This window comes from Molossus molossus, unplaced genomic scaffold (assembly GCF_014108415.1).
Source record: "Molossus molossus isolate mMolMol1 unplaced genomic scaffold, mMolMol1.p scaffold_m16_p_15, whole genome shotgun sequence".
NCBI classification, from domain to species: domain Eukaryota; kingdom Metazoa; phylum Chordata; class Mammalia; order Chiroptera; family Molossidae; genus Molossus; species Molossus molossus.
The window spans coordinates 50,558,864-50,575,900 of NW_023425350.1; the positions used below are offsets into that span (position 1 = coordinate 50,558,864).

Sequence of the window (17,037 nt, forward strand, 5' to 3'; positions counted from 1 at the left end):
ATAAGTTTAATGAAAAATACCATTATCTCATAAATTTTAAGGCACACGTTTTTCACATTTAACACCACTGGAATCAGGATGTTTCATGTAATCAATAATGTATCATAATTTAATTGGCAGTGTTTTCCCCTAATGGTTCATAACATAATGAGGCATCCTATAACTGATGCATCTTAAATTCAATGAAACCTTTCCCATCACTCTGTACTGCACCAAAAATGAAGTTAATGAAATGTATGCTGAACATCACTTATCAGTCACTTCCTCTCCACCTCCCATCTCATCCATGGTAGAAAATAAGAACTCTGGCCTTTCTCCTTTGGAGAGTGGGGGATAGGTAGAGAGCAGGGGCTGATCACCAGCCACATTACAGCCAGGAGAGCTACTGCAGAGTTTACTGTCTATAGGAAACATCTTAGAGAGAATACCTATTGCTTTTCAAGCACACTTTGAACATTTATAAAAAGTAGCCATGTATTAGAAGTTAAGAAAAGTCTCAACAAATTTCAAATAATTTATGTCATATGGATCATATTCTGTGACCACTAAAAATTGATAGCAAGTCAAGTTACAAATCAATTTTGAAAATCTCATGTGTTTGGAAATTTCAAACACACATCTAAATCTTTTATAAGTCAAAGTAACATGATAAAGGAAACTAGGAAATACTGAAAACTAGTCAATGATGACAATGTCACATAAAACTTGTGGCATGCAGCTAAAGTGATTCTAAGAGGGAAATTTGTAGCCTTAAATAAGTTTATATTAGAAAAGATGAAAAATTTTAAGTGAATTAGCCAAGCACAGAACTCAAGATGGTAGAGAAGAGCAACAGAGTAAACCCCTCCAAAAAATAATAAAGTAAGAACAGAATAAAAAAAACAAAATAGATAAAGAAAACTATTAGTTGGAAGGAGGAGTGGAGAAAAAGAGAAATAGACATGTGTCTAAAGGACTGTGTTATCACTAGTCAGTTCTGGATGGGAGGAGGAACCAACTATAGTCACAGGTTCAGGGCAGGCCAGAGTGAGATCATTAATCTAGGGAACCAAGAAAACACGTGCATGTTGAGCTTATTCCTCACCTACTCCTGGGTCTTCTTCCTATGGAAACCTTTCGCACAAAATGGGAGTTATGCTCAATCACTGAACCACACCAGCTGGGCTGGAAGTTATGAAATATTGTACCAGGTTGACATTTTACTCTGCACCATTGTTATCATGAATGAAAATTTGCCAAATTACTATGAGACCCTCGGTTTCTGAGTCTGGTTGTTCCTGGAGTGGTCTTCTGATCTGATCACTATGTTTCTTAAGTTTATGGTTCTGCTTTTCCTGGCCTCTCACTTCTCGGTATTAGACATGTGTCTTCCATTCGAGATGCCCCCCATTTCTAATTTGATACTGTAAGCTTCTGGGAGCCCAGATATCAGACAATCAGGTTTATATAATGTGTATATAAAATAAGAATTCTTGTCTCTGAATAAGAACTTGAGAGAGTGTGAATGCCCTAAGTACACAAGACCAGTGTGTGTGTGTATGCCTGCTCCTTGGTCAAGGAGGCTGTTTCAAACAGCTGAATCTTTGGGGATGAGCAGTCTGGATTTGCAAATTCAGTTGAAAGAGGAACAATTGTAGGAAGAAGTGCACAATTTAAAGAGGCTCCCAAAAGTATGTGTTGGGGAAAGACAAAAAGGTGTGGGGAATTGGGGGGAGAAAGATGAACAGTCTGGGAAGCAGGACCATGGAGCAAAAAACCTGAGAGGCTGTACCTTCTGCCAACACTGAACTAATTGCCAACTCTTTAAGTGATCAAAAATTGGCAAAATCAGTGGGCTATGCTATCCCAGAACTGGAGGTGACAGGAGCCTGCCCCAGACCATGTTGTCCTGGCTGGCACTTTATAGTCACATTACATCAAAGCACAACCTGCCCCATGGTCCCACATGTGTCTTATAATCAGGTTATTATTTAGGACTGACGTAAATTGTACTGTTTGCACTCCCCAAAAGGAGGTAAACTCCCCTCTGCTCCCTACAGAATGGCAGTCACTGGAAGGTATGTAAACATTTTTTGTTTTGCAAAGCAACCAGCTTCTCACCTGTTCATCAGGGCACCAAGGAAATTCAAAGGTCAGCAATTTAGTGTGTATCTTCCCAAAAGAAGATTCTGTGCCACAAGCAATGCATAGCTAGCACTCGCCCTTGCTGTGGTTGCTAAAACAGATGTTAGTTTAGTCAGTGCCCAAAGCAGTGGGCTTAATGTTTTGTTCATTGTTTTTTATTAAAAGTACTTGCAGCCCTGGCCGGTTTGGCTCAGCGGTTAGAGCGTCGGCCTGCGGTCCTGAGAGACCCGGGTTCGGTTCCTGCTAAGGGCGCGTACCTCGGTTGCAGTTTGTCCCCGACCCTGGTCGGTCGTGCGGGTGGCAGCCACTCGATGTGTTCCTTTCATATCGATGTTTCTCTCTCTCTCTCTCTGTTCCTCTCTCCCTCTCACTCTACCTGAACAAAAAATGGAAAAATGTCCTCGGGTGAGGATAAAAAAAAAAGTACTTGCATAAGTGACAACTAAAATATTTACATACAACCAAACATCAGAAAAATTGCTTCATTTGTAGGCCGAGGAAGTATGAAAGACAATTTTATTTTCCCTGCGTGGCTAAAATTCCTGGTCTTCACGAAGGTATCAATAAAGCTTGAGATTGTTTGTATATAAAAGGAGCAAATGCAGCCAAATAAATATCTAACAAATGCTGCATGATAGAGTCCAGCCTGGCAGCCTCATTTGACCCTGAACTGCTGGCCTTAAAACTTGTGAATGTACTAAGCCCTAATAGATAAAAATCTTTGCTGATGATGAGACATTTTTATTTCATATTTCCTCACTGTAAATAAAATTATGTTCATTCCTACCTCTGTGCCTTTGATCACATTTTACTTTCCTTCTGGCATGCCCCTTCATCTTCTCTTCACCTACCCAAATGTCACCGTGGCTGCAAGGCCTGCCAAGTGCTGCCTGGACCTGTCCCAGGATGCCTCACTGACCTTGGCAAGCCTCCCGAACTCCTTGTGCTCTGAGCTCAAGCACTGTGGTTTGTAACACCATTTAGAGTTTAACTACACAGAAACTGTGCTGCTTCTAAACGAGCCCTGTGAGTCAGTCTTCACTTTCTATCTGGACTGCGACAACATCGTCCAGAATTGGAGGATGACCTTTTCATCTTCCTGTGTCTCCTACTGCTAAGCATGTGTCGATCATCATGTAATCATCCATCTCTATGAGGCACCACCCAAGTCATAGGCATAATCTCGACCTTCCTGAGTTCATAATCTAAAGCATAGAGCAGGAATGTTTACTTGCTGAAAATAGGTAATAATGATGCTGACTAATATGTGAGGGATGATCAATAAGACCAATTGAGCATACACATTCAATAAATAGCTACATTAAAGGCAAGTAGACCAATCCCTGTATCTAATGGAACAAAAAATGAAAATGAGAAATCAGCCTTTCTCTTCTAGTATCATGGTATTTGAAATTACTAAGTAACTTTACTTTGTAATCCTATTTCAATAGCCTACTCACCGGAACTAAGGCATTCTGAGCACTAACGAGCTATATCTTGTCTGCACTATTCTGTAAAAACTGGTTTTGATTAATAAGCTCTGTGCATTTTATGGAGAGGAAAGAAAGTACTGAGTGAATCCAAGGTTTACTTATTGCTACTCTCACCATTGTGAGTGACATGAAATGTCTCTAATAGGTCAAGGTGACAACAGGACCAAGATGATGCTGGACAGCTTTGATACAGACGACCTCAAAGCTTGCATCTGTGGGAGTGTAGCATCAGTCTTCCCCTTAATCACATACTAATGACGGTTTATCTAAGCCCTTCTGGTATTATTCATATAAAGCATAAAGTAATAATCCATAACAAACTAGAATCTGTAGCCAAATGATTACTATTCCTTTAAAATATTTACCTTGGAAGGTCATATCCTTTCTCCAACAACACTGTCACTATTCCAACTATCCTCTGAACTCCTGCTCTGAGGTTGCCATGACTTTGAAGGTACCATATTAAGACAATAGGAGAACATCATATATCAAAACAACCCCAGCAGTTGCAGCTCTGCTGAATGATGAATGGTGGGTTATCAATCTGGGAACCTCCTTTGTGAAAAACAAAGCATGACTCAGACGGTGCAAGATTTTCTTTTTGTGGCCTATAAAGTGGTTTCCAAAACAGTTCCAAGGGAGGTGTTTCAGAATGCTTTGAGCAATGGCATCCAAAGCCACTAGTTTGGAATTAGATTCGTTTGGATGTGGGAGTTCCGCCATGTGCACTACACGGTCAGCCTCATTACTTCAGCCATGCTTTTCAGAAAGCGCTCCACAGAGGCCTAGGTCATTTTACCTAGTAGTTTTCCTATGCAGCCTACTTGATGGGTTAAAGAATCCAATAGCTGTCTGTTTTATTTCCATTTCTTACCCAGATTACCTCTCAGATAGCAAGAATAAATCATAATGTTTGATTATATTTCACTCTCAATCAACGTTAATGAGGGATATTAAATTCAGCATTGGAAAGCCCACTTGGTTTTCCCTTTCCTTGACACTGAGATGGCAGTCTGAGGGTCTGTGGTTTCCTGAATATGTAACCTGGGATCACCCACCAACACCATAGCTCCAGACAGAGTTAGCATTATGTTCACAAGAATAAAGTTAATTCACCTAGGCCAAGCCTCGGCACATCACCAGGAACATGGCCTAGGCAAGGGAGCAAGGGGAGAATGGAAAGGGAAATCACATTTATTGAAGGATGGCCATGTGCCAGGACCTCTACACATATCTTATCTCATCTAAGTATCAAATCAATCCTAGAAGTAGAAATAGCTCCATTTTGAATATGTAGAGAAAAGGAAGGTTAAGAGAGGTTGGATAACTTATCCAAAGTCCACATATTAATCAGTGAAAAAATTCAGATGCAGATCATCTTTTCCTGATTCCAAAGCCCAAGCTCTTTATAGTGAGAGTGGTGAGCTGTTTCTAGTGATGGGGCCATGGAGAGGGGCAGGGGCTCAGCCTTGGGCAACATTGGCTTCAATTCCATTTCTGCCACCCACTAGCTGTAGAAGGTGTTAGCCTCCCGAGTTGCCATTTCCCTCTATTGAATCCATAAGTTGAGTGACTATTAAGTCCTTCTACATTAGAAACACTTTACTACATCTCAAAGTTACAAAGATGAGTAAATTCAGATATATATCCTCTAGGGGCTTATAGTTCAGTGAGATGGACAAGCACATAATGACATAATTTCCATAATATACAGTAGAGGTTAAGATAGAGACATACTATAAAATGGGAGCATGAACTCAGAGTTCAGTTGTCGTATTGACTTGTCTGTGCTCCCCGCTCAACCACAAGGTGACTGCAGAGTCCATGTCCATCTTTAAGGTCAGTCCATCTCTAATGACCTAGCGCATAGTAGGTTTTCAATAAAAATGTAAGATATGAATGAGTCAGGTGGTGCCTGATCAAAGACTTGAAAGATGTAAAACAGTTAACAAAGCAACAAAAGAAAGAAAGGCTGTTTCTAGGAGAAGAACATGGGAACAGTGAGGTATGTACAGGGAACTACATGCAGTTTATTTGTCAAAGCACAAAGTGTAAGGAAGGAGGTGGTGGGAGAGGAAGTTAGGGAAATAAGAAGGGCCTGGTTGTGAAGGACCTTGTGTGGCCTAAGGACTCTTGTACCTAGGGATTTGGATTCTGGGGATTTCATGGAACCCCCTGAAACTGTCATCAAAGTTTGTAGGTTTGTGTGTAAATTGAATGTGTACTCCCTGAGGAAGGGCTGTATCTCTTTAATCAAATTCTCAAATGTGAAAAACTCCTACAGATAATGAAGAGTGTTAAAGAGATCGTGGATGAGCAGAGCCATCAGAATAACATTTTAGATAGATGACTAGATTTACAGAGGATGGGAGTCAGGGTAGCAAGAATGGTGGTGGGGAAACCAATGAAGAGATAACTGCAGCCATTCAGGAAAGAAGTGATAGGATTCTAAACCTAATCAGCAGTGTTGGAGATACAGTAGACGGGGCGGATTCAAGACATACTTAAGAATTTGAAGGAGCGGATGTACTGATGGAGGATATGACATCAGGGAGCAGAGAGGGAGCAAAAGAAAACTGAAACTGACTTCCAGGCTTCCCACTTGGGTTGGTAAGCAGGACTATTGAATGAGGGAAGGAGAACCAGCAGGCTTGAAGAGGAAAATAAGGGGTTCAGTTTGAACTCTTGAGTGTGAAGTATCAGTAGGACTTACCAGACAACTGATGACCCTGACTCTAACCCTGAAGCATGGGGAGAGACCTAGGCTAGAGGTAATAATTTAAGTCATCAATATCTAGATGAGAGTTTGAACTATGAAAGCAAACGAGAGCCCATGGAAAGTTTTAGAAAGAAAATGGCCTCGGCTTGGCTCAATGGTTAGAGCCTCAGCCTAAAGACCTAAGGGTCAAGGGTTCAATTCCCGGTCAAGGACACATATCTGGGTTGCAGGCCCCTGTCAGGGTCATGCAGGAGGCAACCAACTGATATGTGTCTCTCACATCGATGTTTCTCTCTTCCTCCCTCCCTCCCTCCCTCCCACCCTGCCATTCTATCTGAAAATCAATGGAAAAATATCCTCTGGTGAGGATCAACAGAAAAATTTTAAAAAGAAGGAAGGGAGGGAGGGAGGGAGGGAGGGAGGGAGGGAGGAAGGAAGGAAGGAAGGAAGGAAGGAAGGAAGGAAGGAAGGAAGGAAGGAAGGAAATGGATCAAGAGTGCATCCATGACTTGTACAACATTATAAATGTACTAAATGCCACTGAATTGTACACTTATAATGGTTAAAATGGTAAATTTTATATATGTATATATTTCTTACCTCAATTTTTTAAAGTGGGGGGAAAGTAGATAAACACTTAAGGCAAAATAAAAAGTATATACTTGTCTTTAAAAGGGGGGATCCGTGGGGTAGCTGACATTTAAAGGACTGCAGACAAAGAGGGGCCCGTGGGGAAGGTGGACAAAGAACCCTCAGAGGTGGGAGGAGGGAGCTAGGAGAGTGCAGTCACAGAAGCCAGGGGAATATAATTCCAATGAAATACAGGGTGGGGCGGGCAGAGAGGTAGAATCACTAAGGCTACTTCCAGAAATAACAGTCAGAATATATGAGCTCTGGGAGAGAAAGAGAATTCTGGTCTCTGGACTTGCCCATCCAGAACTTCTCAGCAGCAATAAAATGACTTAAATTTCATCTTTCAAAAGAAAACTTGCCCATGCTCTGCCGGTTTTGTCTGGGCAGGAAACAGAGCTCAGACCAGCTGCTGAGGATGGTTCTAAATTCCACTTCAGAGCATTGGAACGTGACGCCTCCCAAGTGCCAGCCTCTGCCCGGGAGGGAGGGGAGCAGCCTGGAGCAGAGGGAGGCACAGCCGAGCCTCCGGCCTCCCTCCTCCCAGGGCGGACACTCCTCGGCCTGCTCCAGGTCCCCCTCTGAGCAGGACAAGTCCATATGTTCCTAGTCCCTTTATCTCCACATTGTTCCCTCTCAACAGGATGACTTCTTTGGTATTTGGACCAAGCTATGAAATGACAAGGTCGTAAGTGGGAGCTGCCTCTGGCTAAAGGGTCTCTTTCCCTTGAAGACTTTCCAACAGTGCTTCAAAGACAACCTCATTCGCTACAGAGAGACAGGGACAGGCACAGGAGGGAGGAAGGGGGGCCACTGGGGAGCCTCTCGCCATAGCGAGCCTGCCTGTGTCATCCTGGGGTGCCCTGTACCGCCCTTACTGACTGGATCCAGGAACACCACATTGCCACATTCAGGAAGCTCTAATGGATCATCAGCTAGTTTCCTGGCACATTTTTTAGCAGAGTTTGGCTAATATTCCTTCAATGTGGCAGAATAAACCTGCTACTTCATTCTTTCGTGTTAGATATTTAAAAGAGAGTCTAGTCATGTGAAAGAATCTGAGGGTCTTCAGCAGCTCAGTGTTAATACTCAGACTCTCCCAAACTGAGCACAGAACCACGATGACCCCACCACCCACACTGAGGCTCTCTAGCACCTTTCTGAAGGGTTCGTGTACTCTCCTGTCCAAAGGCAATCCTTACCATTAGCAAGGCCCATCCTGGGGTCAGTTCAAATAAGAGATACTTGGGGGGGGGGGTCACTGTAGTGGGGGGCAATAAAGTGTGTGTCAAACAGAAATTAAATCCCAAGAATGGTAGATGAAAGCCTCGATATTGCCTTGGTTATTGTGGGCGGGAAGCTAGAGCTGAGTGGGCAGCAAGCGGACGGTAGACCGAAGCCCAGAAGGAAGTAGCTTCCCCAGCCCCACCGCAGGCGCTGGGCCTCTCTGGGGAAAACTTACAACCAGCGGCCGAGTGACCAGCACGCTGATGAAGCTTAAGCTGCAGGGATCCCCATTTGAAAGGGTCCCTTCTAGACTCTTCTAAGGCCTTGGGAGGAGCCCTTCTCATTTTACATTTGTCTTTTTATGTTATTTTTCTTAAAGAGGCCCCCTAAAATAGTATAAGCAATGGGTACCCCCCCAAAAATATGCCTGCACGGAACAGAAGAGGACAGCCCCTGCCCCCTGTGGGCAGCATGCCCGGCTGACTCCCACCTTACTTACTGGACAATAAAGGGGAAGAGGAAGTCCTGGGCTGTACACACTGGGTGCCCTCCCCATGGGAGGACACGCAGGAGTGGGGAAGAATGTTCCTTCCTAGGCTGGGACGGTCCCCAGGCAGAACTGCAGGCACTTCATTGACTTCATAATGGTCCCATGCCTGGCATCAGGCGGAACCTTGCTCCGGACTTTGAGATGGAGGATTTCACAGAGTTTCTTTAAGTTGAGCTTCCCCCGGTCTCCCACTCATCCCTCTCCATTTCCCCCTGCTCCCTTGACCACGGCAACCCCCAAGCCAGACCGAAAGCAGCGGCAGTGCGTGGTGCTCTGTCCAGAGGCCGCCCCCCACCCCCCCACCCCCGGCCCAGGCAGGCCCAGGCAGGCCCAGGCAAGGTCTCTCCCGCAGCCAGGCGTCCCCAGAGTTACCTAGAGACCTACCAAGTAAGAGATGCTTTCATTATTCAAGTTTCCAAATCCAGACCCTTGAACACAATGCCTCCTTGTCTCAGAAGACGTGCCCTCGTTTGGTGAGCTGGGAAAAGAGGCATGGAAGAAAGCCATGATGCGGAGACTTGGCCTTTCAAGCCAGCGACCTTCATGGAAGGCTGTCCTAAGCCCGGAAGGAGCAGGGCTGGGGGAGTCCGGCCCTGATTGAATATTCCATGTCCGCGTGCCCTCGGCAGGCCTCCGTGAGAGCCTGTCATACGGCAGCGTTTCACAGGGGAGAGGCATAAAACTCTTCGTTGAAGAAAATAGGTAAACCCCCGCCCCCACGTGGAAGACAGCACCTCCCTTCAGCTCCAGTCCCACACCCCAGAGCACCCCCACCTCTTGCCAAAATGTTTTTGTAAATAAAGAGCCATGTTGATTTTTAAACATTTTAAAATAAAGTAAGAGTTTAACTTGTGTTCATGTTTAGGCTGCTGGAACAATAACAATGGTAGGAATCAGTCTTTGGCTGTTTATCTGCAGCTTTTCCCCCTTCAGAAACCATTAATGAAGGTTTCGGATGAATTGCATGCAGGGACTGCCCAGCCCTGTGGCTGTCAGACTGAGAATTTGCTGGGCAAGTCGCTTCTGTTCTTGTTTTGTGTCCTAAAATCAGGTCTTTGCAGGTCCCACCTCAGGCTCCTCCTCCAGAGCCTGGAGTAGGGTCTGTTTCCAGGCCTGTGGGCAGGCTCGGGCCGAACTTGTGAGCTCTGGGCAGCCACCTGAGACAAGGCCTGGGCAGGCACAGTTCCATGAGAGGAACCACTGACCTCAGTGTCTCCACTCAGCCCTGTGCTGATGACCATGTGAGCCCGGGGCTCGCTCCAGTCCTGGCCGACCTTCGCCCTGGTGAAGGGGGACACCAGAGGCAGAGCCATACATGGGTCCTGAATCAGGCTGAGAACAGCGGCGAGCCCATGACCCTCCTGGACTCTGATCCAAGAGAAAACTTTCAGGACCGGGTGCAGGTAGCCCAGGGTGTGCCAACCCACAGTGAGCTGGGACCGGAGGGCAGGCAGAGGCCACCGCCCAAGGAGCCGAGGCGGTCTGCACCAGAGCGGGGAACGGAGCCCACAGCAGAGCCAGGTTCTAGGTTGCGAAGCTATGCTGTGTGGGCTCTGGAACATTCCACACGCCTGCCTGCAACAGGCAGGACCTACTTCTTAGGACCCAAGGGTTGGGAATCTTCATCTTGGACCTTGGTGAAGATGCAAAGGGACTGGTTCAGAATAACTGCACTGTTTTAATGAATACTGTTATTCATTAAAATAAGCAAATACCATTTACTAAGCCACACAGATGTGTGTGTGTCTGTACTACATACTAATATATATTCGACAGGTAACATAGAGCCACCCTTACATGCGTTGTCAGTCCCTCTTCACAAGGTTGTTGGTCGGAACTCCAAGCCAAGCTGATGCTTAAAGGGAAAGCAGGCTCTGCTGTGGTCCCCATCTTTCCCAACATCGCTCCAAAGTACACTTTCTCCTATGCAACACGTGGCCCACACTGGGCATTGTTGTTGAACTTCCTTCCATCAGAGAGGAGACAAAAATTATAAACACAGTCTTGATCTCTAATGCAGCTGTTCAAAGTTTAGCGTCTCCACTGTACATGCGTGGAATATAGAGACTGAGAGATCAAGAGGGTTGTCCTAGACTAACCGTAAGTTTGGAACACACGCGTGATTTGTGTCATCATTGAGCGTGTTGCTCTCTGCTGTAGCTCATGCATAAATGTTGTGGATCCAGAGGCATCCTTTCTATCACGGCCCTGCTCCCCACCCACGGCCCAGCCCTACATCTGCACTTGTAAGGCTGCAGCCCCCTTGGGGGCAGTCTGGCATTCCAGTCTTGGCTTGGTGGGGGCCAGGAGGGAGGCGGGGTGGAGGAGGCTTAAGTCTGCTTCTTGAACCAGCGACCCCAGAATACCAACACTGAGTAGGATCTGTTTACTAAAAGTTAACTATCTCAAGCCCCATCAGTCATGTCTATTTTCAGGGCTGGCTTAGGCATGTTTAGAAGTGGATGGAATTCGCCTTGGGTGCCTGCCTCGCTCCCTAGCCTCCCATAACCCAGGCAGCATTGACTCAGCCACCACACCCTCCCCTCCCAGGTTCAGCAGCAGCTGCTCCTCCCTCCACTCCCTGCAATCCCTCTGCCCATTACTGCTTCCTTTCAGCCATTCTAGACTTCCCATTCATAGTCTCAGGAATCGGTTACATGTGCCTGTGTGAATGGGTGCTGGGAGCAGGCCGTATCCTAAGTAGAGTTGTCCTGGGTCCAGCCCAAGTTGTAGCAGATCCAGGATGTGGGAGGCTGTCACTGGGCAGAGGGTGATGGACCAGAGGCAGATGACCAGTGGTAGGCCACCTCAAAGCCCAGGTGTGTGGGCAGCCACCTGCGCTGTCTCTTGCAGTGTTGGTCCTTCAGAATGTTGCTCAAAGAGAAGAGCAGGACCTCAATGAAAAAAAGAATCTATTTCTCATGAGAACTGGCTACATACAGTGGTTGCCCAAAAGGATAGGCAGTTTCAACAATTTGCTTGACAAAGTGTGCCCTTCTCTGGGCCTTACATCTGCATATTGGTGATGGGAGGGGGAGAGCACAGGTGTTGCCTGGCCCCGCCCTGAGCTCACCTGCTTGTTGCACACATGGCCTGTCCATGGCTGACCACCTTTCTCTTGGCCCTGCAGTCCGATGGCTCCATCCTGGCAATTGCCCTGCTGATCCTGTTCCTGCTCCTGGCCCTGGCTCTGCTGTGGTGGTTCTGGCCCCTCTGCTGCACTGTGGTAAGTGCCTGGAGCTCCTCCCCCTTCCTCAGGCCTCAGGCCACTCAAAGCAAAGGGTGACAAAAAGTTAACAGGCCCATGAGTAGTACAGGGCGACAAAACACTGCTTGAAGATTGAAGGCAGATCTTGCATTGTTTGTACAATGTATAAAAAACGTGTAAACTAACAGTGCTCAGTGGAACCGGGAGTCGTGGGGAGTCAACATGGGTTAGGGGAGTGGGGCTGCCAGTGCACACGGCCTTTAGGTGGGGCAGCTGAGGCTGCTCTGGTTCCCCTGCTTAGGAAGGATCCACAGAAGACAGTGAATGACGAGTGTCATCTGACATGTAATAAATATATATGCATGTTATGCATGTATGCACACACACATTGAGTTGTCCCAGCTGGTACTCTCCCAAGGCCACATGATCTTAGCAACTAGTCAGCCCATCTGAAAGAACTCCTCGGGGCGCGTTATTTTTAACACTAAAGAGTGGCACTTCCCTTTATTTCATTACTCTTAGCGAACGTTAACACACTCACCCACGCATGCCCAGCCCGGGGCTAAGCACGTCCACTCCCAGATCAGTAAGAACCTGCCTTCTCATTCAGAGCCATCACATCACTGTGGCAGGGTCTCCATGGATAGCTCAGGGCCTGGAATGAGCTGCCATCACCTACATGCCCAAATGATAGGGGCCTATTTATCAACTTCATTCCCCAGCCCCTAGACTGGAAAAGCCCAAAGAAAATAATAGCCAAATGAAGAGAAGACACTAGCTCTCGCGTGTCTGGTTGCAGCAAGTGCCCAGCCTTCCCACAGTCACAGCAGGGGCAGGACAGCCCAGGCCAGCTGGAGTGAGCGCTACCCTGCTGCCGGGCGGCTTCCATCCTGTCTCAGGTCTCCTGGGGAGGGTGCGTGGGGAAAATCGACAGTGAGCCTCTCCAGCCAAGAGCTTGTCACCTGTTCTCTCTGATGCTCTGGCACTCAGCACAGTGCAAGGGGACTCACATCTGTCTGTAGAACTGAGCTGAAGAAAAATGCTAAGCTCAGAGTGCGAGACGTGAAAAGGAGGGGAAGGGGCTTCGAGGAACAGTTGAAAGAAGTGGTGAATGAAGGAGATGAGAAACTCAGCCCGAGGTGCATCCATGTGCAGGAACTTCTGGGAAGAGAGGCTCGTGCATCAACGGAAGCCCCTGGGTATTGAGGGAGAGTTGACTTAGAGCAGACCAGACGTGTGTGCAGGGAGGGGTCCAGGACAGGTGCAAGTCTCAGGTCGGTTAGTCCATCCAGACTGGACTGACCTCACCAGGACGTTAAACTGATTCCTACCCTTGCAACCCCAAGAGTTAAATGTTGTTTTAAATACCTGAGGCTGCACGGCCATTTTAGTTTAAGGGGAAAACAAAAACAAAAGCCATGAGTCAGCCAGAGTGCTTTCTATAGGGATTCAAAAAAATTGAAAAAGGGACATTTTCAGGTCTAGAATTGGGGGGGGGGGGGTGTGGAGAGGACCTTGCAGTGGGCTCTTACAGAAAGGGGTGGCCAGGGTTGGTGATGTCAGCAGCAGGCAGTGAAACCAGGGCTTCTGTTGTAGTAGGCATCACTCATGCTCACCTTGTCCCTTTGATTATTGAAGTTACCTCTGGGTCTGGCTGGTGTGGCTCAGTGGTTGAGCATTGACCCATGCACCGAGAGGTCACTGGTTCGATTTCTGGTCAGGGCATAAGCCCAGGTTGTGGGCCAAACCCCCAGTAGGGGCATTCAGGAGGCAGCTAATCAATGTTCTCTCTCATTGATGTTTTTATCTCTCTCCCTCTCCCTTCCTCTCTCTCTCTAAAAATAAATAAATCAATTAATTAATTAATTAAATTAAAAAACAATTACCTCTGGGTAAGGACAACCAGAAACAATAAAACAGCCAAGCAGAGCTTTGCCACTTAACTAGCTGTGTGATCTTGGGCAAGTTACTTAACTTCTCTGTGCCCAGTTTCCTCATTTGTATAGTAAGGACAATAACAGCACCAACCACACAAGTAGCTGGTGAAGAGTTTTATATATAACTTAGAAACAGCACTTGCATGTAGTAAGTACTGTGTATTATCAGTATTAACACTTAACAATATTTAGTGTAATAGAAATATATTACTGTATTGTGTGTCGTTCAACTTATATTGGTGGGAAATCTCTTTATCCAGTTTTATTGAGATATGACATTGTATAAGTTGTACAAGGTAACAATGATAAATGTATCTATTGCAAAATGATTACCACAGTAAGTTTAGTTAACACCCATCACCTCACAGTTATAAATTTTTTCCTTGTGATGAAAACTTTTACGATCTATTCTCAGCAACTGTCAAATAAACAGTACAGTGTATTAACTTAAGTCATCATGTTGTACGTTACATCCCTAGAACTGATTTACAGCTGGAGGTTTGTATCTTTTGATCATCTTCACCCAAGTCCCCCCCCTTCCACCCCACCGTGCTGGCAACCATTTCTCCATCTGGCTTATTTCACCTCACATAATGCCCTCAGGGTCTCTCCTGCAAACGGGAGGATTTCTTTCATTTTTATGGCTAAGTAGTATCACATTGTTTATATATATTATATAGGCACTATATGTAATAGTATTACATTGTTTATATACATATAATAATATATATAAATCACATTTCCTTTATCTATTTATCAGTCCAACACTTAGGTTGTTTTCATATCCTGGCTAAGGCTGCAATGAACATGGGGGTGCAGATATCTCTTTAGGATAGTGATTTTATTTCCTTTGGATAAATACCCAGAAGTGGAGTTGCTGGGTCGTGTGGTAGTTCTATTTTTAATTTTACGAGGGACCTTCATGCTGTTTCTCAGAGGCAGCAACAATTTACATTCCCACCAATGGTCACAAGGGTTCCCTTTCCTCCACATCCTCGCCAGCATTTTTTATCTCTTGTCTTTGCAATGAGGTGATATCTCATTATGGTTTTTATTTGCAGGGAAATGTCTCTTAATTAATGTCTTTCATTATTGGAAGCAGTGTCATCCAAGGCCGTATTATTTTGCAATATTCAAAATATTTTTCAATGAATTTATCCAGTCAAGTCCATGTTGCTTTGGAAGGCAGCCAGAATGTCTTAATGTACTCTGATTTTGTAAGTCCTGAAGGATTTCTTTATAAGGAAAGACCCTGGAGATCAATTTTCCTGTTTATGAGGTCTATAAAAACTGTCTTCACCCTTATATCTGAACGTTGGCCAGATTTCTGATGCTTGGTGTGCCCCCGGACCAAACCCATCACTCACTCCTTGAGTAATGAAGGGGACAGGATGAAGTCACATTCTCTAGAGGCAGGAAAGAGGCCACAGATCGCCTCCCACCCCAAGGATCCTGATTCAGAGATACAGGAAGTTTCTCTCTCCCAACTAAAAGCACCCCTCACCACAATTTTGGGACCAGCGAGGGAGTCCTTGTAAATGATGGCCCTGAACCCTTCCTCTGTCACTCCGCCACCCTGCCCCATGTGTGGGAAATGCCCCAGGACCGGGCACCAAAGCTGCTGCTCAGTGATAGGAACTAGCCGGAGGGCAGAAAGGGCTGCCAATGTGGGGTACATAAGGTTTGTCTCTGCTGAGGTTTTTCTTTCCCTTGATGCACAGTTCTCTCCGGGAGTGATATTCGAAATATTTAACAACCCCAGTTGCAAGGCCCCCAACCCCAATCCCAACTGAGCAAAACATTAACCTTTAAATTGATGGATGATGGGGGCAGGTGTGAGGGGGTTGTCCACCAAGTCCTGGAGGGTGGTCAGGGTAGAAGGGCAGGTACTCAGGTCCCTATTTACTAACCACAAGGAGCATTTTTTAATGTAATGACCAACATAATAAGCAGACCAGGCGTCATGGTTACTGTCAGGCCTACCCTCCGCCTCAGCGTCCTCTGCTTCCCTCCGGCCCTGTCTGGGAGAAGGAATCTGAGGGCTGAGAGTGACTGCTGCTGCCCATCGCCTTTCCTAAAGGACTCCACTGCCAGCTGGGCTCTTATCTTCCAGCGAGAGGGAACCTGGGTTAACTTATTGCCTGCAAAGTGGAGTATAATCTGTCATTAATGAACAATGAAGAGGGGGAGAGAGAGAGAGAGAGTGGCCACATGCTGGTTCAAAACCTACTGATTCCCACCGTGGATGGCCCTAGGTGTCCTTAGGTGAACCTTGTAAGATTCCTTCATTTATTCGTTGACACAAAAGCACCCACACTGAAAGTGAGAGAGACATTGGACGATGCCCCCTGTGCTTATTTGCATTTTCAAAAAGGGAATTTAAGGGGGAGGTCAGTATTTTCCCTAAATAAATAAATAAAGCCCTGCCTCAGTCCCACCAGGGGTCTTGCCCGAGCCCTCCAAGTCATGGCATGGCCACTCCATCTACTCATAGGTTTGGTCTGATATTACTGAAATCTCTAAATTGAACATTAAAAAGAGGAAGACTATACTCCACTGTATGCTCTTGCCACCTTTGTCAAATATTAATTGAGCATATTGTTTTGAGTCCATTTCTGGGTTCTCTATTCTGTTCCATTGATCTATCTGCCTGTTCTTATGCCAGTACCAGGCTGTTTTGATTATAGTGGCTTTGTAGTATAACCTGAAATCTGGTAATGTGATCCCTCCAACTTTGTTCTTCTTTTTCAAGATTGCTGTAGCTATTTGGGGTCTTTTTTGGTTCCATATGAACTTTTGAAGTATTTGTTTTAGTTCTGTGAAATACGTCATTGGTATTTTGATGGGGATTGCATTGAATCTATAGATTGCTTTGGGTAGTATGGGCATTTTAATTATGTTTATTCTTCCAATCCATAAGCAAGGTACGTGCTTCCACTTTTTTATATCTTCCTCTATTTCTTTTTTCAATAACCTGTAGTTTTCTGCGAATAGGTCCTTTATTTCTTTGGTTAAGTTTATTCCTAGATATCTTAATTTTTTTGCTGTATGGTAAATGGGATTCTTTTTTAGTTTCTCTTTCTGTGAGTTCATCATTGGTGTATAAGAATGCTGTCGATTTCTTGATGTTAATTTTGTATCTTGCTACT

General features: G+C 45.6%; 1 protein-coding gene across 1 annotated transcript in view; it reads left to right on the top strand.

Annotated features, from left to right (window-relative positions):
* The window catches only part of ANTXR1 (ANTXR cell adhesion molecule 1), a 228,112-nt gene that overhangs the window by 123,835 nt on the left and 87,240 nt on the right, over window positions 1–17,037 (top strand). The window contains exon 13 of the mRNA XM_036263300.1: window positions 11,874–11,969. Coding sequence (XP_036119193.1) covers window positions 11,874–11,969 — 96 coding nt within the window. The remainder of the gene's footprint in view (window positions 1–11,873; window positions 11,970–17,037) is intronic.